This window comes from Myiozetetes cayanensis, unplaced genomic scaffold, assembly GCF_022539395.1.
Source record: "Myiozetetes cayanensis isolate MyiCay16 unplaced genomic scaffold, myiCay2020 scf15, whole genome shotgun sequence".
Taxonomy (NCBI): Eukaryota; Metazoa; Chordata; class Aves; order Passeriformes; family Tyrannidae; genus Myiozetetes; species Myiozetetes cayanensis.
In genome coordinates this window covers 10070452-10096857 of record NW_026087159.1, presented here as the reverse complement: position 1 = coordinate 10096857, position 26406 = coordinate 10070452, and the positions used below count along the sequence as shown (strand labels likewise).

At 41.9% G+C, this 26406-nt stretch overlaps 1 protein-coding gene across 10 annotated transcripts in view; it reads right to left on the bottom strand.

The window, feature by feature from the left end:
* Positions 1-1101: 1101 nt before the first annotated feature.
* Positions 1102-26406, bottom strand: part of VBP1 (VHL binding protein 1) — a 39512-nt gene continuing 14207 nt past the window's right edge. For 2 of the 10 annotated variants that reach the window (XM_050310598.1, XM_050310599.1), the window contains 13 exons: positions 23851-23936; positions 22870-22993; positions 22096-22232; positions 21690-21793; positions 20674-20820; positions 20169-20228; positions 19976-20086; positions 19063-19179; positions 18902-18932; positions 18286-18406; positions 16260-16316; positions 15835-15942; positions 10830-15271 (listed from right to left, as the gene is read on the bottom strand). In XM_050310598.1, coding sequence (XP_050166555.1) covers positions 15257-15271; positions 15835-15942; positions 16260-16316; positions 18286-18406; positions 18902-18932; positions 19063-19179; positions 19976-20086; positions 20169-20228; positions 20674-20820; positions 21690-21793; positions 22096-22232; positions 22870-22993; positions 23851-23936 — 1218 coding nt within the window. In that variant the 3' untranslated portion in view covers positions 10830-15256. Of the gene's footprint in view, positions 2311-2633; positions 2773-4501; positions 4601-5062; positions 5130-6192; positions 6318-9809; positions 9918-10829; positions 15272-15834; positions 15943-16259; positions 16317-16443; positions 16468-18285; positions 18407-18901; positions 18933-19062; positions 19180-19975; positions 20087-20168; positions 20229-20673; positions 20821-21689; positions 21794-22095; positions 22233-22869; positions 22994-23850; positions 23937-26406 lie in introns of those variants that run through there. The other 8 variants (XM_050310605.1, XM_050310595.1, XM_050310597.1 and 5 more) reach the window with 8 other exon arrangements.

Below are 26406 nucleotides of genomic sequence, written 5' to 3'. Positions count from 1 at the left end.
GCTCAGCACCTCCATACCCAGGCAGTGCCTCACAGCTGCTGTTCACCCTTCTCTGCAGGCCCTGCTTGGCTCTGCAGAGCCAGCCCTCTGCCTCGCTGAGAAAAGAGAGCCCAGCTATGCTGAAACAATCCCCAGACAGCCCCTGCTCCCTGCAGCTGAACCAGCCCTGGCCCTACAGGAGGCTACAACAGCTCCTGCCAGCTGACCTGCTGCTCCTACGCAGAGCAGCAAAGACTCAACAGCACAGGCCAGAGCAGAGCTGGAGAAAGGCTGGTCTTCTACTTCACATCAAACACAAAACCCCCAAACCCTGAGCTGTGATGGCCACAGCCATCTCCCATCCCCCTGCAGCCAGACACCTTTGAACACAGGAGCAATTTCAGCTCCAAGGCTGTCACCCAGTCCCCCCCTACACGCAGCAGTAGGTCCCTGGCAGTGGCACAGCTGATTTTGCTCACTGCTGCTTTTGCTGTGCAAAAATGCTTAACTGGTCATTTTGTTGTGCACAACAAAGGCAGGCAATTGCTGCCTTAGGACCAGCCCGAGGCGGGGAACACGCTTCAGCCTGTTGGGATCTCATTAATCCAAACTGAAAATTGTAAGAGAAATCAGGACGTGTTTGCAGCTGCCTTTCCATCATTGCTGATGCTCAAAAAAAAAAAAAAAATAGGGAAGAGAAAGCAGCAGCCTGACCAGCCCCACATCCTGCCTGCCATAGCAGATGCCTGTTGGAGAATCCATCAGAGCTCCACATTGCTCTGCTGCAGCCACAGACACTGAAACAAAGGGCATCGCCCTGGGGGAAGGTACAGAGCAGCACAGCCCAGGTACTTGCTGGTGACAGTGCTAAGGGTTTACCTGCTCTGGGCCCTTCCCTGCAGCTCTTTGACAGGAAGAGTGCTGGTAAATCACTTGCTGTCAGTCACCAGTTCAGATGTGCTGACTCACAGTCCCCCTTTCATTCACACCAGGATCCAGCAGCCACACTTTTCACGTCTGCTGCTTACACGGAATTTTTCCCCTCCCTCCCCTTTCCCCAATTAAGGGAGGGAAACATTATAAAAGATCACGCATCAGATTCATGACTCTCACACAAAGAAAGATGCACAAAAACAGCTGTTTGCCACAACTGTTTAGTTTTACTATTTTAATATCATGAAATAAAAGTACAAAAAATTTACAGGTATATTGTTTCTTACATGAAGATCGAACAGTTAACATTTGCATTTATTTTGCAGTGAAACCTGTACTCTCAGTCACAGAATGTGAATATTAGCCACTGACATCACCACTGAGCATTTTGTTTTAGAAAGAAACTGCAGAGGTAAAAGGCAACAATCTCGCAAGGCTTCGGAAGGACCAGGAAAATACTCCAACAGTGACACCAGAGGTCACGTTCCAGTCGGGCACCCCGATCTCACACAGACTTCCACCTGGGAGGATGAGAGTGCTCTGACATTGGAACTGGACACCTGGGCTAAGGGGTTGGAAATGGGGGCTCTCACAGGCTCTCGGTGTCGGGGTGTCCTTGTTCAACGCGTTTGCCAAAGTAAGCAACGTGTGCTCGTGTCTGAGGAGGAAGGGGGTGAGAGCTCCTGCGGGCTCGACGTGGCTTGTGCTGCTCACTCCATTTACCACTGCTGAGGACAAATCACAAACTGCTGTGTGCAAAGTGCTGAGGGCTCAGTAACAGGCAGTTAGCTAACCCATAATTACTACAAACAAGTTTATCCAAAGGATATCCAGGAATGCTTTGCAGACTGATGCTGCCCATCACCTCAGTGAAACAAAATCCAAGACTCCGCTCTATTGGTTCTGCTTCCCAGAATGTCACAGCTGCACGTCTTCCCAGCCCAAGGCAAAGTTAACTCCATCAGCTGTACACAGAGATGAAAACCCTGCAAAGCCTCAACCCACTAAAATGTCAGGCTCCATTTCACACATGCCCCTCAGCTTTTCAGACAGGCTTTCAGGTAGAAATTTATTTATGACAGACTGGTCTGATCAAAATACTATGTCCTTTGCTGGACTGTGTGGTGCCTTTTCAAATAATTCTTTTCATGAAGCATGCATGAAACCAAATTTTGAGTTTACAAATAAATAAAATGGTGCTCACCATTAGTTTTTATATATTTTACCATTTACTGAAATGCTGAAAGTAACTCAGTCCCGAATGAAGTTTGGGGGTGTTTAAATAAAAAATATTTGGAAATTGATACCACATTTAAAATTGGCAAAACTATGCTTTGTTTTTGGAAGGGTCCTGCTTGTTTCTTCTCTTTACATCCCAATTATAAACTCTAGCCATATCTGAGGGTGTGGAATTAAGGAAACAGCTCATGCAATCAGAAAAGAGAAACATTTCTAACTTAACCCTCACTCAGTCTGGGTTGCAACCACCACAGGAGGTTTCACAGGGACACAAACACCAGCTTTGCTACCTCCCAACACACCAACCCTCAGCTCAGCCCTGCAAACACAACATTCCATTGCACTGCTAGAACAGATTAAGTTCACAGGTGCTACAGAATTTTAAGGACAGCCAGTCTAGGATAAAAACACATCAGGAAATTGGTTGTTACCTGTTGGCTTTGACATACACCTCCTTCCCCATCAAGGAACAAAAAGGATACTGACTTCTGTAGTGGTGAACTGATCTCTGAGAAAATCCAGGTCTTCCTCTAGAAGATCGAGGTTTTTCGTGGCTGTTGACAAATTCTTCTCTAACAGAGCCTGAGCTTCATCAATATCATATTCAAGCATCACATTGGCCTAAAAAAGAAGATTCATAAAAGCTCTTACTCTTGCATTGTAAAGACTAAGCAATGCCAAACTTATTTTAGGCTGCTTTTTATAAGATATGACATTAACAACAGACTGTCCTGACAGGCCAAGACAACAAGACTCAGGACAGGCAGTGCCAGAATCCAAGGCCTCCACCCCTTCAGCGACTCAGTAATAAATCCCCCTAGTGTGACCTAAAGTTCTCTTGCCATAGCTAAGCAAGAAGGGATTTCTCTCTCTGTGGATCCCATTCAGCCTTTCAGGTATCAGCAACTCCCCTTCACTGTATTTGGAAAATGAGACACCTCGTGTTTCTCAGCAGCACCTTTCAGGTGCCACACAACTCTAGAGACAGTTATTTTGGACTCAAGATTAATCTCAGGCTCTCTGTGTGGAACACTGACCAACAGCTCACTGGCACTGGAACAGGAGCTACTACAGGTACTTAGAGATAGAACAGGTACAGAAGTCCTGTCTGATACTGTGGTGGTGGTTTTTAATCCACAAATGGTTATTACAGCAAGAAGCTACCACAGGAAGAGATAAAAGAGCAATGTCAGGTGAAGATGCACCACTGAAGCTTTGTCCCGTTCAAGAACCGTGCCCTGAGCAGAGCCATGTGCTGGGACTGACAGGATTCCAGGGAAGGCTGTGCAGAGCTGCCAGAGTTGGATAAAGCTTTCATTTCTAAAGTAAGTGGAAGGCAGAACTGCCCCAGTAACAGTGACAGGCACAGCCCAACACACAGACTAGTAGAAAGGCAGAAGGCCAAGAACACCTATACAGAGTAACTGCTTGTGACATTTCATAATTGCTATTCAACGTGAACTGTCAATGGGATGAACCTTCTCTGATGTTCTGTTATGAAATAAACCTGGGATGCTCCATGAAAGCCAGTGTTTGTGAATTCTGAAGACAGTCTCCAGAAAGGAGGTATCAGAAAAATCTTCTCTTTTTATGATAGAAGTGGGAGAAGCTGGGAGGATCCAATTAGTCTGGATGCTTCATGTGTGTAAACAATGTTTCTGTGCTAACCAAGGGCTTTGTCTGGCAGCCAACATTGGGATTTAGGAATATCTGTGATTTAAAGGTCTCAAAATAAGCATCAGCAGGTTATCTCCACATATCAGGAAGTCTCTAAATACAAAATCCCCCAACCTGATATTCCTTAAGTACTTAGAAATTGGGGGTGTGAGCACTGATCCCACCAGGCTTTAGCATCAATTCCACTCTAAATGCTGGCAGGTACCTGTGAGCAATGGAAATCCCATCTTTCCCTGAAAAGGTGCATGAAAAGGGAAAGCCAGATGCTAAATAGGAATAATGTAGAGAAGATGGGAAGCTACTTGCCAAACTAAGTTATTTTGCTGGGCACATTCCCATCCCAGGCAATGCTGGATGATAATTTGAACCAAAAAGTGACAGAAGTGGTAAGGAAAACACAAATAAGGTTTTTGGAAAGAACAATCTAGCAAAATGACAATTCTCTGAAGTCTTAGTGTTCAGGCACCAAATAGAACATGAAACCTTCACTAGCACATTGAAATTGTCTGGTTAGATGTTGCTCTGCTGCCAGGGCACAGCTGTGCCACACACCCCTGAACAGAATGGTGCCCACAGCCACTACAACTATGGGGAGACAGCAACCAAAACTTCCTTTTACAAGCCTTTTAAAAGTTACTTAAAACAGTTTCAGAAAAAGTTCTGTTTTACTTACCCCCAACCACAAACAAACTTTATCTGTAGGAGGAACTGAAGCTTTGCAGTAGAGATTATCTGCCAATAAAAATCTGGTTTCCATTGGTTGTGTGGAATCCTTAAGACAAATGATAAAACTTACAATTGCTATTTTAACTGGAAACTTAGGTCAAAGACATAAAACTTACAGTAAAGAGCACACTTTTCTGCTTTTTGCCATTGATACAGTATTAACTTGGGTGGAACTCTATGTAATTTTAATTCAACATTAAAGTTAGCTCCAAGAATAATGCATTTAAAAAAGATATATTTAAAAACAACATAGAAATCTTTATAAAGAATGGAGATGAAGTCAAAGCTTAGCTGCAATCTATACACTATTGAAAGTGAAGTCTGCATTATTAACATTAACTTTTTTTTGAACTAGCTTTCAAAAAGTACTACATACCTTTAAAAACAATTCTGTTATTTATAAAGGCATATTAAGTGTGCTCTCCAAAACATTTCTTGCAATGTGTTCTGTTAGGGTGGAAAGGTAGTTAGCTTTTCTCATACTCATTAGATATTCAAAATAGTTTACCTTTTTCTTCTGCATGTGTTTTAAAATTTCTAATGTCTGTTTAATTTCAGGAATCTGACTTTTTAGCCTGTGAATTAACAACAGTCATGATTTATTATTTTACAGAGACACAGAGTTTCCTAAACAAGTGATCAGTTTTATTATACAATCCAACCTCCCTTTTAAAACTTGACAATCTTAACAGGCTTACAAATGCAGGTTTGAAAGACACAGCATGTAAAGGCAGCTCAGCTCCAGCTTCACCTGCCTCTCAGCACACTGAGCTTTGCTGGCCTGGCCTCCAAAGCACAGCAACCCATTCACCTTCCAGACTGGAACAACACACAGCAACAGTAACAGACACCTTTTTACTAAAATGGCACATTTTTGCAGATTTGTAATCTCCTCAGAAGAGAGGGAAACCTCAGCAGACACAGAGATAGAAACCACTGCATGTAAAACAAAATGAGTGTGTTACTTCTGAGGCTCACAGACTATTCTGACAGGGAGCTGAGAGCCACAGGACTGAGCATTGTCCCAAGCAGAGCTCTCCAGAGCTGAGGGCATCCCCCTCCTGACAGCACTGGCAGAGGCACCGGATCCCACGGCCCTCCCGTTCACCCGTGGGCTCCCACAGCAGTGACTGCCAGAGCAGGGCTCCAGGTGAGGTCCTGGGGGATCTCTGCCCAGAAAGGAGCTTCCTCTAAAGACAAGATTACTTACAGCTTTGATTTTAGCCTTTAAATTACAATTTGTTTCTCACCTAGCTTCAGATCAAGCCTGAAGCTACAGGAGAGAGAGGTTAACTATTGGTTAACTAAATAGTTAACCAATAGTTACAGACTTGGCACAGTAAACACTGGACAGACACATATTCTCATTTACACCAGGCTGACAAAACCAAGTGACACAACAGTCCTTTTGGGCCTCAAGGGTTAAGGACCTATTCAGCAACACTCTTTATTCTTTTACATGTAATTTTCAGGAGGAGGGAAGAAAAAAGCTGAGCTTTCCCAAAAGTACTATAAATATTAGCTCTCCTATCATCAACTTTTTATTTCTTGGGATATTTAAAAAAAAAAAAAGATTTATTTTTTTAAAGAACAGAACTGTGCTAAACATTTCCCAATTCTGCAAAAATTATGACTTACCTCCTTTTCTTTTGAGCAAGATTAAGTTCCAAAAATTTATACTTCTGATACTGCTCATCCAACTTCTTAAGAACTACATCTGCTGTCTCATTTCCAGGCTGTTTCATAAAAGAATCTACATCTTCCTTTAAGGGGAGAAAGAAACCCTCAGTGTTAGTAGACTTTTACAGAAATCCTAGACACAGACATGCTATCATCTTACTGCAGCTACCTCTAGAGGGGTTTTTATATGTACAACTTTTTTTCTGGGTGCAGTACAAAATGATTTAGTTTCCTTTCTCAGCCACCTTTTCACTTCCCCCTACCCTCCTTTTTTGGTAGGGAACTAAGGGATAGGTGCAAGGATAATTTCATAACCGTATCTGCTGGTACCTGGTTAGTGGTCCTTTCAGTCCTGGCCGATGTCAAATGACACAGGGATGGGTGTCCTGGGAGCAAAGCTAAACACGGCCTCTCCTTGCCTAATCAGATTATGAGCTCTTGAGGATAAAACTGAAGAAGGAAAAGAATCATGGCCTGATCAAGAATGTTGTGACAAAGACACCAAGGGGTGAACTGGAGTATCTGCTCAGGTAGGTGCTGTGACACTGAACAGCTTGGCTTAAGAAGCTCCTTCTGTAGTCAGGAGGAAGCCACAGAAACCTCCAGAGAACAACTCCAGCCAGTCCTACCATCAGCTGGAAAAGCTGCCAGAGAAGACAGGCCTGAGCCTGCCAAGGATGCTGGCCTTGGCATGCAGCTCCTTCAGGCTCCCAGGAAGCAGCTCATGTGCCTGGGGACAGTGTTCCCAGCCTCTGGAAGCTACATCAGGCCAGAGTGTTTCTAGCTTGCCAACATTCACCCATATACAACTCAAGATGACCCCACTCACCCACTGCAGTAATTCTGCCCTTATTTGTCTACATAGCTCAGTAAAACCCCACAGAAGCCCCACCACAGGCCTCTGCACCTTCTCCTTTTGAACTCAAGTGTCTCCATTCGAGACGTTTCACATCAGAACAAGACTGTAATACCTTACTAAAGTGATGCCAGATATGGAGCTGCTTCCCCTCATTTATGACTCCTAAGGCTGGAGTTGGAGTCACTCTTGGCTAAAGAAACTCACTGTGAAATTACTGAGTCTGCTAAGAAGTCCCCACCTTCCTTATCACGAAGGAAATCTGCAGCAGAAACACGAACTCCATCCCAGACTGCAAGCAGGGAGCACGGCCCAGGGGGCACATCTGAACTCAAGAGACCACACCCAGACTGCCCAAGGAATGCCTCGAGCTACCCCCCCACCAACAGACCAGGAAGCATTCCTGCTCCTGACAAAGCCTGGAGAGAAGTTCCAACAAAGAAAACAAGGGTTGTAGGAGTGAGGCCTGAGGATGTTGTGAAATGAAACTGCCTCTGGTGGAAGTGACTCTGCTGGTGTGAACCAGCCAAGGCAGAAAGCAAAGGCAGGTGGGCTCAGCTCCCCCAGCCCCCTGCCTGGCACCCCCCTGTGCCCCAGCTCAGTCTGCGTGCACAGACAGAACCCACATCCCCATGGAACAAAGATGCTGGAAGTGGATCCAGGCCCCCTGTAAACTGGTGATCTCCTCCCACTGCACCATGCCCCATCCAAGGTGAGCTCAGATTTACCCCCCAGGTTTTCCAGCTGGGGTTTCCAAGGCTGCTGGTCAGGCTTTGGACCCACCTTCCACCCTGCAAGGCCGAGGCTTGGTCACCTCCTGGAGCTTGAACAGGACAGCTCTGAGGCACAGCTGGGTGTCAGTGCCATCAGGATCCCTGCTTTGTGCTGTATCCTGCAGCATCTCAACCGCAGAATCACCTTACAGGTTCTGCAAGGACCAGCCAAAACTCATCCCCATCTTTTCAAGAACAAAACTCACTGGTGAAACACCCTGTTTTGTACTGTAGGTACAACACAGTCTTTGCAAACGTCAAGCCAAGGCCCAGGAATGCTCTGGGAGAGCCCTGAAGTGCAGCAGGACAGCACATTCCCACTCATCCCTGTGGTTACCCTCTGAGGGATGACCCACATAGAGCACTGCAGGCACTCCCTCTGCAGAGCTGTCAGCACCTGTGGGCATGTGCAGGGAACAGACAAGAGACACGTGTTTGCAGATTTGCATCCTCACCCCTGCTGAGAGAGGCAGAACAAAGAAGGCTTTTTGCTTGGAAACATCTGGGCTACAGCTCAAACCCACCAGAGGCACAAGTTCTATCTGGAGTGTTTCTCAGACTCCAGTAAAACACTGACTCAGGGCTTAACATCACTTGAAACCTGGAGGGGCACAAGAATTCACAGATGAGTGGCTCAGATGAGACATCAGCCATAAACTGTTTGAAGAGCTGCCACTGAACCAAGACACTCACAGAAAACACCTCTGAAGATTCACAGTCAAGCTGCCCGTGCAGGGTGTGGTGGGGGAAATGCCAAGCAAAGGATCAGAAAGTTTTTATCGCCATGACAGGATACAATGTTTTTGGAAGAGAAACCTGTGTTCTGAAAGGAAACAACGTGGAACCGAACACAGCAGCTGCAACAACAGCCACCAGCACAGGGTGAGGGATGGGACAGGTGCCCTCAAAGTGTTTCGGTATCTCCTGTTCCCTGCCAGGGTGGCTCCTCCACTGCAGAGCCAGCACAGAGCACAGTTTCTCCTCTGTCCATTGCTGGAAAACCTTAAGGGAAAGGGAGGATCTGGATGCACTGGGAGCAAGTGTCCTGTTTCCTGTGTTTGCTCAGGCCCCCACACAGGACAAGCACTACACCCTGGAAACCAAAATGCAAGTCAAGCCCATGCATTTCTGTAAAAGCAGTTGGATCTGATCAGTCCAAACAGCTCTGGTGAAGATGTAAGAGATCTGAGAAATGCAGATTTTCAAAGTCCAAGGACATCTCAGTAACAAAGCAGCACCAGGAACAGACCTCAACACTTCCAGGGCAGCCAGGGAAGGCCACCCTGATCAATACTCATTGATCAGATGAGACAAAGCAGCAATTAGGATGGAGCACCAAGAGCCTGTTCACAGCAGAACACGAACAGCAGACAACTGTGAGACTGTGTCACTGCATAAGCAACGATTCCTTCTTTTCAGCCACTCAAGAGAATCATCAAATGCTTGGTACATCAGTTTTTAGAGTTGGATGAACAAGTTCTGCCTGTTTGCTGAAAGACACGCGTTTGTTGGTTTTCAAGAAGGACACACGGTCCCTTCTGAAGGATGGATGTGCTCGGCAGTCACAGGCGGGACTGTGGGAGGCAGATGCGGGGAAGGTGCCCGGGGCACGGCCCTGCCCGAGGGGGCACAGGGGACACGGGGTGTGCCCGGTGAGGAGGGACCAGGGCAGTGACAGGGTGGCCCCTGAGCCGGGCCGTGCAAACACACCGTAACGCCCAACGCGGGGGCCGAGCTCCCCGTAAAGCTCATTCATGCTTAACAACACCAGGTCGGGAGCAAAACAAGAGAACGCCCAGGGCTGAGGCCATGAGGGGGCACCGCCCGCCCGCCCGCCAGGCCGCGACCCCGCCGAGGGGCCGCCTCACGGGGCCGGGGCCGCCTGGCGGCGCTCAGCCCGCGTCCCCCGGCCGCCCCGGGGCCGCCCGGTGCCCGCCCCCGCTCACCACGAAGGCCGCCTCGGGGATGCCGAGCGGGCCCCGCCGCCCGCCCTGCGCCGCCGCCCCGCCGCCTCCGGCCGCCGCCATCTTGGGAACCGCCGGCACGCGGCGGGCCCGACGTCACCGCGTCGGCGCCGCACGCGCGGCCCCGCCATTGGCCGCCGGGCTCGGATGGGCGCGCGGCGCCGGCGCGCGGGGTGGGCGGGGCCGAGCCCCGCAAAGGGCGGAGCCCATTGGGCGGCTGGGACAGGGGGCGGGGCCGGGGGGCGCGGGAGAGGGAGGAGGAGGAGATGGATGTGGATGTGGGGAGGGTCCTGCTCTTCATGGCTGGGTCCCAGGGCTGTCACACAACAGAATGAACTGTTAACTAGCCCAAGCTCACAACTGAGACCTCTGCAACCTCCTGAAACAGAAATACAACTATTAAAATTATAGTGGTCTTTAAGGCCGCTGCTTTTTGGTACTGAGACTTCGTACAGGGTCACACGAAGAGCTACCAAAACAACCCTTACACTTCCTCTGCTGTCGTGACTTTCAGGGTATGAAAATGGTGAGAAAGCCAAATATTGAACTGGGTGTTGGTTAAGACAGTCAGGACAGAGCCTGAGGTTACCCCTGTGCAGGTCTATTTGTTAGGTGTCCACACTTTGCACTAGATGAGGTTGCCTGGAGCCCCATCCACCCTGGCCTTGAACACTTCCAGGGATGGGGATCCAAGCTTCTCTGGCAACCTGTGCCAGTGCTTCACCACCCCCACAGGAAGAGTTTCTTCCCAGTATCTAATCTAACCCTGCCCTCTGTCAGTTGAAAGCCATTCTGCCCTGCCCATTGCTCAGTCCCAAGGCCCTCTCCAGCTCTCCCTGTAGGCAATGGAAGAGGCTCTAAGTTCTTCCTGGACCCTTCTCTTCTCCTGTGTAAATGCACAGGAGTAATGAGGCAATCAAGCACCCCTATCCAACCATTATCAGCATTACAGAAAGCCTTAAGCCCTCAAACACGTGAAAAAAATAATCACATACACACATCTTGCATGTGCCAAAGTTTATTTTTTTCCAAAACTTGTTTCATCAAATAATTGGATATGAGCAGTTTTTAAAAAACAAACAATTTGCGTATTAACAAATTGTGAAGTTCCACAATTAAAATATCAACACAGCCAGTCTTGTGCTTAGGCTTCTTTTTAAAAAAATTATTCATAGAACATAAACCCTCAAAAATTTTTTTCCAGTTTGTGGCTAGTATATTCCACACATTCTGTATTCTTATAAAATGAAGGAACTCACACAAAGGAACAGCTGTACAAGAATACATCTGAAAGAAAGCAACCTAAATTATCGCAGCTCCTTTTAAATAAATATCCAATAAAAGGCACAAACCTGTCATAGGGGAAAACATAACATACAAAACAAGACCTATCAAATAAATAAAGTGTGGGTTGGGGTGAGGGAAATCTGTTCCAGCACCTATTTTGTCATTTCTCCAAGATGAAATTCCGGCCAAAGATTTGATAAAGGATTAAACTTAACTACAAGGATACACATTTGAGATATACTGAAAGATCTGTCGTTACAATTCCTGTTGTAACTGGACCAGTCACTACAGTCTCTGTAAATAAACGAGCATGAGGATCTGCATAAGGTAGTGATGCAGTGATGTACAGATCAATGACAAGTCAGATACATCTTCAGAGTCATAGCAACAGGTTCTCTATTCCTACCTATCAGTAATGTATAAATGATAACATGTACAGTTTCCATTGCTCAAAAATATAATCTTTTAAATGGAAATAGATGACTGATACACAGTGCCCTTTAGATGCTGTCCTTACAATACAAACTACCCAAAACAAAAAGTTTTCCTTTTTATGTACAAATTAAGCACCGATCCACAGTGCATCACTATTCTAATTGTAACCCCCCCTCCCTGCCACACATCAAAAAACCCAGCTGGGGATAACACCCTGTATTCAGTCTTGCAGTCAGAAGTTTCATTGTTGTTACTTTTGTATGCGTGGTTTTTGCTGTTGGTTTGTTGTTGGTGGTGGTTTTTTAAACCAAAAGTCCATTTGTTGTTTTTACCTACAAATATTCCACCACTGTGCACAGAACTGAGATTTCTGTAGTACACATGTTCAAAATTGTTATTTAAAAAAAAAAAAATCAGTAACTTCTTGGAGGCAAAGTCAAGCTATATCTAGAGAACATTAGAAAACCCCAGTTATTGAAAAGGAGATACACGTTCAAGTCCAAGAGGCCTCACACAATCCACCTTTCCCATTCCCCCAGAAGTTATCCTATGTTGTATCCCATGAGGGACAGCCTGCCTGTAGCAGCACCAGCTCCCACCAGTGAGGCTCAAATGACCCACGACAGGACAATAATGCAAAGCCCACAGAGTACTTCGAGTCTTCCTCCTTGTAGAGGCAGACATGGAGAGACATCTCAGTTACCTGCTTTCTGAAGTGTTCACAACATGATCCTGACCAAACAAGCTGGAAGAAAAGTCACATTTCTACACATCTCTCTTCATTGCTTTACTCATCATAACTTCTATTTGCAGCTCCTTGGGCTGTTACAGTCACCCCTCAAGAACAACCTTGGTCTTCAAAGTGTTGTTGTCTTTTTTTTTTTTTCTGAGCCATAAAAGCCTTGACAGCATCCCAAGTCCTTGGTTTTCACTTCTTATGTATGAATTATGTTATTGAAACACATACTCTGCCATTTTATGCATTCCAATACATGCACGAGGAAGAGGTTGGCAAAACCCAGTCCTGTGCACTCGTGTGCAGAGAGAAGCAACCTTTGCTTCACAAGGATCAAACTAAACGCTGTGTTTCAAAGTATCAAACACTGTGAAGGAAACTAAAAAGAAGCTGGGTTATAAAGTTTTTAGAATGTACTTTGTGGCTGTTTCTCCTTTTTTAATACTAAATAAATTGGTATCAGACAGCTTTGCTACAAGAAAGCAGACCAAAGAACCATTAAAAAGATCCAGAACTAATCAGAAGTAGTGCAGACTATGACCTAGTACTAAATCCATTTCTGAGCCAAGTACATTCCAGATATTCAGAATGCTCTGCAATAAAGTTCTAACAAATATATACTGCTTGCCAGGCATTTATTTGCATATTTTATTAAAATAATGCATTATTACTTATACAACTCAGCACGAGAAGGAGACCTAACAGCTTACAGTGCATGGAACTGTCTGCTTGTGGTGCTCTCACCTCTGTCACTAATGCCCAGACATCTGTAACTACAGGTACTGGTTTGATTTGAACACAAGACTTTTCATTGCTGAATAAATCAATGGAATTCACTACTTCTTAAATAAACAGTCCCCTCAACACAATGACTTATTCCAAATGGCATCTATTCCCTTGTCATGTGGAGGGCAACTATAGGCACTGAAGAACTCATTGGCTTAAAATTGTACAATTGTTCAACCCAGTAAAGGTGGTTTAAAGCTTGAAGCCCTTTGTAATTCAAACTTGAACATTAAATTGCTGTATACTGGTCCAAATTCTTTTGAGAGTCAATACACATCAAGGAACTCTGAGTTTTAAATTTCTGCAAGGTTACATTTCCCAGGAAATCGGCAGTTACAGATTCCAAGGGCTGGGGAGTGGAGTTTTATTTTGCTTCTTTTATGTTATTTCATTTGGCAAAAATATTTCCATAGGGTTAAGAGAGACTACTTTTGCACTCTTTGGACAGAATTAAGCATTGGGAAAAAGAGAAGGCATGTCCCCACCTAGAGGAATGTGCTGTAATTTAGAAGTTCTCTACCAGAGAGTTTGACAAGATTTTCAGGCCTACCTGCATTTATGGTGAGAGTCAAGAGATATTTCTGCAATTACAGACTCCCCAAAAGATAAAACACTTACTACTCTGGAGGTCTATTTATTGTAACAATAGAAAACTATTCCTTTTTGGAAAACTCAGCTTTAATATTAAACATTAGGAGAAGTAATTTTTATGGGAGAGCTTTTCATTGTGTTCTGCCGTGAAACTTCTGGAGGAAAGGTTGTTCCCAGTTCCATCTATTTATTACAACTATTGGGTTTTTTAATGCTATCACTTTTTATCAGACAGTTAAAAATACAAGATAAGGCATTTTCATAGCCAATTTCAGTTCTGGAGGAAGATTTTTTTAATACAAAAGATGTACCAGAAGTCTGTACACATCTGACCCATTGTGAACAGCAATAACTCATAAATTAGTTGATTTAAAAGATTTTCCTCTCAAAAAGAGTCTGCATTTAACATAGCATTTGAACCTTGAAATTACTACAGAAGAAAAAAGATTACTGCAGCATCAAAGAAACGATTATCTAAAAGTTTGCACATATTTACACATTTAAAAATAATTACTTCTATATGGTTTACAACTAGGTTCTTATTTCAAAAAAAGCAGCACAAGCTATTCTCTACAGTTGGAAAATTTCCATATAGTTGCCAGTTCACAAGAGTCAGCATGACTGCAAGGTTTGAGTCTTTTGACCTAATGGACTTTAAAAAGAAAAACTGGATCTCTTGTCTCGATTGCACTTGGCAACAGGATTTAGAAATTGCTCCCATGTGCTGAGGCTGGGGACACCACAGCCACTGGCTCCCAAAGCTACTCTTCCTTGAAGGATGAAAGATGCCACCTGCAGAGAAGGTACCTGATGGAAGTGCAGCTCCTGTCACCTCTTGCAGGCTGCAAGTGCTGTTCTGTCACACACTTGTTTTATCTCCTCCACCACAGACTTGCACCCCCTATCAGAGCCCGGCTCTTTTAACTCCCACTGGAGCACTGATATACCATGGGAGCAATTTATTATTTTTACTATATATATATATATGTAATAAGTATGTGTCTTGTTGATTCACAGCATTTCAAACTCACATTATAAAGTTTGCAAATTACTATAAGCTACTCTAATGTGAAAAAGCTGTCTGATTTCACAGAATATTGGCCTTATGATAATGCAAGCATTGCTCTGTCAGAGTATTTATTAGAGCACATAAAAATTTTATTGCTCGACTTGATTTGTGTTGTGTCTTGGTTACAACAGCCACAGAATTTATGGAGAAAATAAATAGCTTTGACATCCTCAGTTGATTCCCAAGGTCATCCACTGATGATTAAGGTTGTAGAGCAATCATGTAACCTTCTCTTCGGCTTTGAAGATGATAATCCAGCTTGCACCTTCTGAGTCAACCTCAAAAATACAGTTTTCTGCTGAGCAGTTAAAAAAAAAAAATTCAGGGAACAAACATGACTTCACGCTGCAGTGACTGTTATAAACAAGAATCTCTAAAGCATTGCAATTCAAAATAATATTGTATTATACAGGGGAAAAAAACAGTTGCCCTGTTCAGAAATATATCATGGAAAGATTGCAATTGAGTCTTTTCATTTTTTTTACCAGTATTTGGTTGTTCTCACATCTTGTTGCTTTGGTGGCTCTACATAAACTGTATCTGTGAAGCAGAGACAACATATTAATGCCACTTAAATAACACAGGGTTTCTCAGTGTTTTAGAATTATGAATCTATTCCACTGCCTTGTTACTTACAAGTTAAGTCCCTAGGCTTTGGCACTTTAAAACACCCCCAAAAAACATTACGACCAACATATCTGGATGACAGGAATACACAGTTTCTCCAGCTTGAATGACCTCTGTTCATGCCTTTCTCACTCCCCCATCCTTCAGGAAGCTTTCAACATTGCTCTAGTCAGTATGACTAAACCAAGTATCCAGCTGATGTCATAGGAAGTCCGAAACCTACACATCTTCACCACTCCCACTTTCTTAATATTGACACAGTGAGAGACAAACCACTAAATCTCTCATTTTTAATTTCTTCCTTGCTTCCTGCAATTGTGTGATCTCCCATCTGAATTTGTCTCCTGACCATCAAAAGCTGCTGAGGAACCTCCCACTTTCACAGAATTGCACCAGTAGCTCTTCATGAAGCATTTGGTTGCTTTTACCAAGACTGAAGTCTCAAAGTCCTCCCAAGATTAAAGAACCCTGTTCACCTGAGTTTCAGAAACAGGTGCAAAAGGATTTGTTGGCCGCAGACCAGGCTGTGTATACATCATTGACTGGGGTGCCATCAAAGGAGCAGCTCCAACCTGAGGAGGTACCTGTTGGAAAAACAAAACCCCCACAAGACAAATATATAAAATTCAAACTAGTTCCACAAGATACGTCTTTTTGCATTTAAGTAGAGTAGAAAATAAGCATATAGAAACACATACAGAGTAAAGTCCAAGCTTTTAAAAAAACTGCCATATAAAATTTAGAGTAATCTCTTTCAATGCAGGGTGTGAAAAAGCTATCAGATTTCAAACAGTATTGTCAATATACTGAAGCTGCAGAATGATTTGAACATAATAAGGCATGCCATGAAACCCACTGGAGGAGACAACTTTCAGGAATACAAAACAATCACATTTCTTACCATTCCATATACAGGCACTTGAGGTGTGGTCAATGGGTATGTGATAGGAGCAGGTACCTTCAATTAAGAAAATGTTGAACATTTTAGAGAAAAACTCATGCATACTAGCAATACATATAAAACTTTGAAAAAGACATTTTTCAGTACTTAAAATAACCAACATATTTACAAGAAATCGACTTACATATCCAGGATAATGTACTCCATTCTGGCACAGCAAAAGGATAAGATAGAAGATTATTTAATAGGTATTCAAACTGGAAATTCTAACCAAGGGATGGATTCAAGTCCAGCACCACAATAGTTTGCAACTATGCTCAACTCATTCATTAAAACAATCAAAGTGGGAGGAAAAAGTGCAAGAACAGTAACAGCAGTAACTATGCTTAGAAAGCTACCATTGATATGACTTACAGAAAAATCAGAAGTTTTACCACACCTAGCCAGATCTGAATATATTGCTTGCACAAGCACGTGTGTGAGAAGCTTTTAGGGGGCACAGCATGAAATATTCCTTCTTCCTCCCACTATGTGAGAAGGGCATAGTAAAAAAAACAAGGAAGGCTGTGACTATTTGGTTTAAAAAGCAAATAGCAACAGATGTTCAGTCATGTGAATGTTGCTCCATACCAACATCTGATGTCTGCAACATATCACAATATTGAAGAATTAAAAATGAAGAGCATCTTAAGCCAGATATACCTGATATCAGGTTATGTTCACAGGCACAGTGGTGCATGCACTTCATATTGCCACACTTTGTTAAACAGCACTAATTATACTGGAAATTAAAGTGCTAAATAAAACACTTGGCTATGCAATGGTAAGCAGGTGATAGGTGAATTGGAGGGTTAGCACCCTGAGTGCCACAGGCCGAGCCAGGACCAGGGCACAGATTCTAAAGGTGCTCATAGCTGAGCTAGATCTGTGCATCACCACCTGCTGGAGTTCCACGTAAATGCGTGAACAGGCACCTGGCACAAAACACCCAAATAAATGCTTAGACCAGAAAGTAATAAACATGAACACAGGAAATAAAACCACAAAGCCCAAATCCACGCTGCATCAGCAATCTAAGAATACGTTCTAGAGCATCAAGAGGGGTTAAAGAGATGGTGTGGTCTCAAAAAACCTCACATGAAAGTGCCATACAACTGAGACACCCAATCATCTAAATTTTTTAGTCTCATTTTTGAGTCCAAAACTGGATGTAATCTTCTACTCAACTTTGCTAATTCTGAATGAGCATAGTCATGTAAGACGAGGGAAACAGGCATTAGAGGTTAGCTATTCCTACTGCAAAATGCAGTCAGACAGCAGTCCAAAATTCATAGCAAATGTGGTAATTACCCTAGTTGTACATGGAACTGAGATCTGTATGAATACAGGACACTTGGAAAATCTCTTTTAAAAGCACAAGAAAAGTCAGCTGCCTACAAGTACCCCTCCAAGAACTGAAAATTTTTCATTTAAATAACTGTTAAAGATCCACTCAGCATTTTGTACTGTGTTAAAAACACGAAGCTGCTGTTGAGCATTATCAAAAGTCCAAAGTGCTGCCTGACTTGAAGATTAAGGTGCCTTACAGGGGTTGCAGCAGGTTTCATGTGATAAAACTGAAAAAGGAGCAAAAACTGGAAGGAACAGCAGTTTTGCCCTTAAAACACATTCCTAGGATGTGTATCTGTGCACATGTGCCTGGGAAGGGGAGAGGGAGCACCTCAAACATGCACATCAGGAATTTCTGGATTGGGATAATTGTTTTCAATCCAGAAAGAACTTACAAACTGAAATAGATAATCAGCCTTCCATTTGAGACATAAATCTTTAATGGACAAGTTTTACAATGAGGGGACATAGAGCATACTAAAATCTCTATTTAATTCAGTATGATTCTATGATCCTACCAGCACTCCCCCCTGCTCCCAGTCTTGCCCCAAATGCCTTGGCTGTTCTTTTTAGGTTATTTTGAGCAGGGAAGCAACATTTGCTAGAATGAGGTGTGATTTCATAGTACAGAAATTACCATGTGTGGAATGGTGGGTAGGGGAGTCGGGTTCCACGTGGTTGATGTGCTTGTTTTTGCTTGCCAGTTAGTTCCACCAGTAAGTTTTTTCTCTGTGGGCTGGGACCACTGCATGTCTGACCTAAAATGAAATTGTGGCATTAGTTTTTACAGGGGGCAACAGCAAGAGTAACAATAACATAACAGGAAACCAAAATATGCTTAAATACATGTACACAGCTGAAATCTATGGGTGGAAGAAACAGTCAAGATTTCAGCAACTACTTATGTATCTCTGCTCCATTAAGTATGAGGTCTGGGGGTTCTGCTTGTGTTACAAGTAAACTATCATTACTGCACTGTACAGCACAGTGGTTAACTGGAGTTTGATGCAACTGCAAGATCTTTCACGATGCTTCATAGAAATACAGCAATTGCAAAACTCAAGTGAACTACTTCAAAAATTAAGGTTGACTGTGTTATGGTGACTGAGCACAAACACACTGTTTCAATGCAGTTCTTGATTATTTCAAATTATTTCAACAGCTGAGACTCTTGTCATGTCAGTGCTGGTAAACTGTGCCAGAGTCTACCAAACAGTCATGTGAGAAGACTCTAAGAACATACACGCACTTACTTTTTGGATGGAGTTCCTCCAAAGCCAAGATCTGTGGGGGAAAAGAAACAGACAAAATCCTTAAGCATTTTGAATTTGAAGGGAAAAGCTTGTTTTGCTTTCAGTAACAAATAGGAAAGTTAATTTTAAAAGATTCACACTTTTAAAAGATTCACACTTACTTCCTACTAGATTAGCAAGTGAAGAATCGAGGTCATTTGCCAAAATTTTTCCACTTTGCTGGCTGGCTCCAGTGGCTCTTTGACTTTGTGGTGGTACTGTGGGTTGCAACACATCATCTAGAAAGGTAAAAGCTAAACCAAGAACACAAAAGGAACTGTTAATAAAATGGTTACACTGCGTTTAATAAAAGACATCCATAATCCAGGGAGATATTTTCTTTACAGAACACTAAGTAATTAGAGTATTTTTATGTGGAGGTTCAACATGCTGCAAGTGTCTAAGACTTGGACAGAAGCAGAGTTTAACCTCTTTGTTTTTTATTAATATTGTAGCTACTAATCTAGTAAAATCTTTAATTGCACTTCAACAGACATTAATGGTATTTTCAAATTAAGATGAATCTCCTCTAAAAGTGCAAAAGAAATGGGGTTGTTAGTGTCAGCATAGGGGTACTTCCATGATCCAGTATCCTGAATGTACACAAGAGCTCCTCTGCTGTACAGAAGAGCAAGATTGTAACTCAGATATTCTTCAAGCAACACACCCCCTAGTTTTGCATTTCTGTCAGTGGAGTCACAGGGAATTCATTATCATGTAGCAAGAGAAAACACAAGTCCTAAGCACTGAAAACAAATGAACACATGAGCTTACCCGTTAAGGGAGATCCAGTGGGCCACGTTCAAAGTTCGCTCCCCCAGAAAGAGAGGAAACCATTATTACACAATGGGTGAAATTAATCACGAGCTAATTTGAAAGTAAATAACTACAACTGAACTGATTGCCTCTTATCAGGCTCATTATCACCTTGCAAATATATTAAGTTATTAAATTCTGAACTGCAATAGCAATTATGCTAAGTTGTTAAGCAACTGGTGCCTGTAGGGTATAAATTAGTCATAAGGCAGTTTTTACCACTTGCAGTCCTGTACTCTGGTGCTGAAGATTTTCCTCCAAAAACAGCATCAAAGTCCACATTAATTGATGAAGAGGTGGTACTTGGAGGAGCTGAATGAAGAGGGAAACCTGAAAAAAAGAGTTGAGTAATGAAATACACCCCTGAAGTAATACCACTAAATACAGTGAAAAAGCAAAAAAATCAAATTACCATCAACAGTCAGAGGATGATACACAGAAGCATATGTAGGTTTATGACTACTAAAGTCATCTTTGTAAAAAGAGAGAAGAAAATAAGATCAGTTTTAAAGAGAAAAAGGAAGAGGAGACCCAAGTTAAAAATCAAAAAATTTTAAATATTATAAAAAGATTTTTTTATTTTACAGATTTGAAGAGCCAAGTAACTCCTGCATTCCCCATTACAAAAGAAAAGGAAGTTGTAGTTTGAAAGAAATCTGCAAAAATTCCAGCACCACTGCAAGTCTCAGGATATCTATGTTGGGCAAGCTAAACAAAATAATAATTTATTTCAACTATAGAAATAAAACTTTAGGAAACATATAATTTACTATGCTTGGAATTAATGCACTGTTTTCACTTCTTAACCAAAAGTGAAAACTGGCCCAAACCACAAAAAGATGACATGGCCCACTTTATCAGCATTATTATTATCTCCAGTTGCAAATAAATGACATGGGGTTTGTTTGGTTTTTTACCACTAAACAGTTCCACCGTTTGTTTGGAGGAAAAAGAAGAATTGATGAAAGGGGTGGCAGATTTTACAGCTTCTTCAACTGGCTTCATGTCAAAGATGTCCAGATGAGGTGGAGAACCAACACAACCATTTGAAGACGAGAAAGGACCTTTCAGATGCAGAAGTGAAGGAAAGAATACAGAGTACAAATAATGGAAAAGAAAAACAGACTGAAATGACTGAATATGAGAAATCTCTAGACAAAGTTAAGTTGTCAATATTCCACCTTGTGATCAGCTCATTTAGATACAAATTCTTAAGTTTCAGATAAAAATCCTAATAGTCCTCTCTATTTAGGAAAACTAGTTCTAGTATTATCACTGGGGGGAAGAAGAGAATGACAGTACATTTATCAATCAAAGAAGTCAGATACTACATTTTTGGCTTCAGTAATCTATCTTTTAAATAGCATACAAGGGTATCAATTCCACCTATTAAAATACCAACATTTACCATGGTGTTAACATTGTCTTCTTTAGTCATTTGAGCCATTTTTTTGACATTTGATCATTCTTTGGAAGGATGGGTGAGGGTACAGAGAATGCTGTGCCCAAGAAACTAGGATACACAGTTTAATTATGAGAACTTTGAAGTTAGCAGTACCTTTTAAAGGAAAAGTATATTAAATATTGCTTAATAACATGGAAATAACTATCCAGCATCTTTTCAGTTACATTTGCTTAGTTTATATTTCCCAGCAATTTTAAACTTTGACTTTTAGTTACCAGTTCTTCTACCCTTTACTGAAGGGCTCCTTCTTTCCATCTACTGGACATCAACACTACTGCTACATGTTAAAGAAAGTTTGCCAGAGCTTTCAGATGATTTCTTTTATATTTTGTCAAGAATAGAAATGTTTGGATGCAAAGTAATTAATGTTTAAGATGCAGATTCAATTAAGTATTGAACCTGTATCTTCTTCCTGTATTCTAAGAAGTCACCCATCATTTAGACAGTCAAATCAAGGTATGAGCTCACCTCCCCAAGCACTGCTTGCTGATGTTGAGATAGCTGGAGTACTCTGCACAGTTGGAACAAATGCAGGCTGAAGATCAAAAAGATCACTAGAAAGGTTGGGCATGCTGAATAAGAAATGAGAGAGAGAAATATGAAGATATGTACCAGGCATTGTATTCTTGTGTGTTATATGAACACTCACACCAATCTCATTTTCTCTTATTCACTAATAGCCCATCAATAACAGTGGTACAAAACCTTGTAATTTAGCATTTCCTGACTGATACCAAAATTCCTGTGGGTACACAAAGAAGGCATCAGCAAAAGGTACTTGAGAAGTAACTGACATTGGTGCTTTACAGTGACTGTGGAGTTGCAGGGCACTGCAGTAATTTCTGCTTCCTGCAGAAACTAAAGTATCTCTCACCTATTTGTTGTGGGTGCTGGTGCAGCAAAGAGGTCAACAGCTACAGTGGTATTCACACTTTTTCCTGATAAAGTGCTTGGGGATGCTGATGTGGAAGTGGAATTTGACACTACAGAAATCTCTCTTAATCGCTGCTCCTGAAAGATGAGATAGTTAGAATTTTAGTCTTATTAATTTATTAATCATTCAGTCCTAAACACCTTTTCCAAGAAGAAATTTTAATTATGGTCTTAATAAATAAAAATTATTCTTCTGTAAAGTTATTCTTCTGAAAACATAAAAGTAATTGAAATCAGGTGAGATTCCAAGGTGAGGCATGATGTTTTAAATAATTAATTTTTAAGTTATCCACAACTGCCTAGAAGAAAAGCTACTTCTAGTCAAGCTACAGTCTAGACTTCCTTCACAGCCACTCAGAGAAACAGGCCAATGGACCTTTGCTCAGGAAGATGCATCCCCTACTTTATGGATCTTCATAGTTCAATTCAGACATTCAGAAATCAGAGTGACAATGCACATCCCACTGAGATCCAGGTGGTGTTGCTCTTAAGCTGGCAACAGAAAAATCCTGTTTATATTAATTTCAGGTTTACATCCCTCATTACTCCAGATATGCCCACTGCATTTATATAGCAGAGGTCTATGTTATACACAGCTGATGCTCCTCACTGAGTGGCCTTGCAAGCTTCCCCACCTCTTTTAAGCTCATCTTGGTTTTCACCTGTATCCAGTTACGAAAAAAAAATCTTGGAAAACTTGTTGAAAACATGGTACCTTCAGTGCCTGCAGTCTAACTTGCTCCTCCTCCAATGCCTGCTGCTTTTCTTTCTCATCCATCCTGCTGAATGACATTCCTGTATTGGCAAGTGAGGAAACAGCACTGGATAGGGCACTAGCTCTAAAAAAGGTAATAATTAAAAAAAAAAAAAAAAGTTGTTAAAAAAACTACAGTCAGGTCTACATCCCTTACAGTTTAATGAGCAAATGCCTTCCCTGGCTGTGTGCCATTTCCCCCCCAACTCACTTCTTCCTTTACTCTCTGGTACAAAAAAGCCCAACAAGAGGATTTGGTGACAAAACAGTATGAGTATACAAAATCAATCTCTCAAAGTTCCAGTGGGTTGCAGCTGGAAAATGTGGAACATACCAGTTGTCTTTTTTTCTTTAAAGTCACCTAGACTAGACTGGAATGTTATTCAAATGGCAGAGGCACAGAAAGCTTGTTTGTACATTATATAACAGCAGTCAAAGCACAAGAGTTAGTCCCTATTTAGTGCACACAAACAGAATCCTGTGGCAGCAACTCCTCAAATTTTTGAGCAAAAAAAAAATATCTGAGGAGAACACAACTCAGGAATGTAGCTCACACTGATACATTTATCAATATTTACCAAGTTGCTGTGTGAGAATGTCTGTGCCAAAAGAGATCTCTCACTCTTCAGTCAGAAGTACTGTTCATACAATACTGATACCATACTTGACAGAAAGAATAATGTAATTCCTGTCAGCACACAACATCTAAGCTAATTTGGCTGTTCTGAGAAGGGACTGAAGAGTCTTGCAGACATACCTAGATTTCAAACATGGTTAAGCTATCAGACTGTTACTCACAAGATGCTTCATTTATATTTCTATGAAGAGACATTCAGAAGTGAATAAAATTCAAGAATACCAAGTGTCCGAATCCTGACACTTCTTAGAATAACAATGACAGATATTAAGTACTGGCACTGCTGTAATTCGTTGGGTGCTCACCTGCTGGCAGCAGAGACTTCTTTTGTTTTCTTTCCCTCCACAGAAGCCAAATGCTGTTCCAGTGCCTCAAGCAAGCTACTGGGTGCCTAAAATTAAAAGTATTTATAAAACATTGCTTCTAATCAACACATCATCGTTTAGCACACAGATGAGTTTTCTCATCCACGAAAAACAAACAAAAACTCACACATTGATAATTGTGCCTTTGGGTTTTGCTGCCAACCTGCACACCCAGATCCTACCCACTCAGGAGTGGTTCTTTAAAAGCAGTGGGACCACAGAGACATGAAGGAAGGATTTCCCCAGAGTGGGTTTGCTTCTGCATCTGCAAGTTGCATCCTTGGTTTTGGCAACAGCATTTGCTATGTTAAGATTAACTGAATAATCACAGCTGATTAAGCAGTACTCCCCTAAACTCACAGAAGTCCCAAAACAAAGACTTGGCACTTCTGATCTCCTTTCTCATGTAACAACAAAAAGCCACTCATTCTTCATTCCAGTATTTACAGTCAAAGGCTTGTAGTAAAAACACTTGACTACAGCAGGATGTTGGGTTTGATAAAATAAAGAATCAAATTCAACCTGATCCCAACAACACTACTGCAGACTGAGCAGCTGTTCAATGTGTCACTGTACAATAAACCAACTCCATTACTCCACGTGAAATAAATCCTACTGCAGGTTCAGATGAAAGGAATGGAGCTCTCAAGTTTTAATCTACTTGCCAGCTCAGTCCTCCTCACCTGGCAGGGTTTCAGAGACATTAAAGCCTCTCCTTACCCCCTGCCAACTTTCAGTAGGTAAAACAGATATGACAGGCATTGTTTGGAGGAAAAACAAGCTTGCCCTTGTGTAGCCCTTATGTACCAAAAGGCATTTCCTGGAAAGAGGAAAAATATTATTTACACAAGGCTTTGGCAACCTCCCCTTTGAAATACTGAGCACAGTTCTAGATTCTCACATTCACTGAAGGCCAATTTAAGCTAGATGAATCAAGAGATGGAGGGGGAAAAAAAAGTACTTAGAATAATCCTATAAAACTTCTTGTCTTAAAATTAAGGTCTGAGCTTGTATTTAAGTAGAGCCAGGTAAGCTAAAACAGTGTAGCTACTTCAACAACAGGTCATGAATAAATTTGGTATTCGACCTAGACAGCTAAACCCCAAGGGGGACATTTTGAAACACCCTTCTGGAAAGGTATGAGGGACCAAAAAAACCCCACACCTTTCAGGAGGCACAATATCAATGTAGTTGCGTCATGCAATGCCTTTTGCAAACTAATCTTAATAACAGAAGCCTGTGCCCTAATTCCAGAAAGCTTTCCCTAGTCTTTTTTTGATCCCAAGGCCACTCTAAAACTTATTTGTATGGAAAAGCATATTCTGTATTTACTATTTCTAAAACCCTCTAAAACAACCCCCTCAACCACAAGAACTAAACCCAACAAACCTCCTCTGAACTTTCTTATTGCTGCACACATCCAACAAAACATCGAATTTTGAGTGAACAGAGTAGTTTTACGTCAGAAAAGATGCCTGGGCTAATACAGACACTATGACTTGAGAAAGGCTGTATTTCAGGATTCAGCCTCCCTCCCCACACACAAAGACATCTGACAGACTAACATCCATACAGAGGAAAATGATCCAGTTACAGTCATGAAAAACAGAAAGCAAGCAACATCACTGTGAAACAGAGCATCTACAAAGGAAAATATTTTCTTTACAGGAACAAGCAAAATGGCAGTATTAAGAAATTCTAGCAAATCCTTTTAATGTGGCACTAAATGGATGTACAATTACTTAACTCACGTTAAATGCCATGACATTTTCTATGTAAGTGGAAGGCTTAACAGTGGCACTGAAATTGCCAAAATACATAGGATGCTGATGTCTACCACCAGTTCAAAGTTGCCTTTCTTGTGTAAGTACATTTATAAAAAAACAGCTGAGCTATTAGGAATAAAATGTTGTGGAAACAATAGAGACTGAGGATTTTCTCACTGAAAGTTTTGGATGAAAAAGCAGCAACATGAAGTTAAATCCCCTTATTCTCAGTAAATTAAAAAAACCCCACCTGCTTTCAAGAGCCTTCTAATGACCCAATTAAGTAGACAAGGGCACACAAACCCAGTGAGGTATAAATAACTTCAGACTTGAGTATAATGTGATTAGCATAATACAGACCAGCTGAATACTGCACTACTAATCAACAGACAAAAATAAGATGCTAACATCAAACATCAACAGAAAACACCAAACTACTGTTTTCACTCACTACCTGCTCTTACTCTGATGGTTACAGTCATATTTCTTTCCTACCACAAAGGCCTAGAAGTTCTTAGAGGGATTAATATAAATTGCTAGGAGCAAACGTTAGAGATTTGTACTTTGAAGCATGTATGGTTTCAGATGGAAATCATATGTAGGCAGTAATGAATACCACTGACAATGGAAGCTTGTGGTTTAGATTTGATTTCCATATTAAAAAGACACTGAAGTTTAGGCAAATCTTCACACTACATACATTTTTACATGATTAACCCACAAAAGTTAA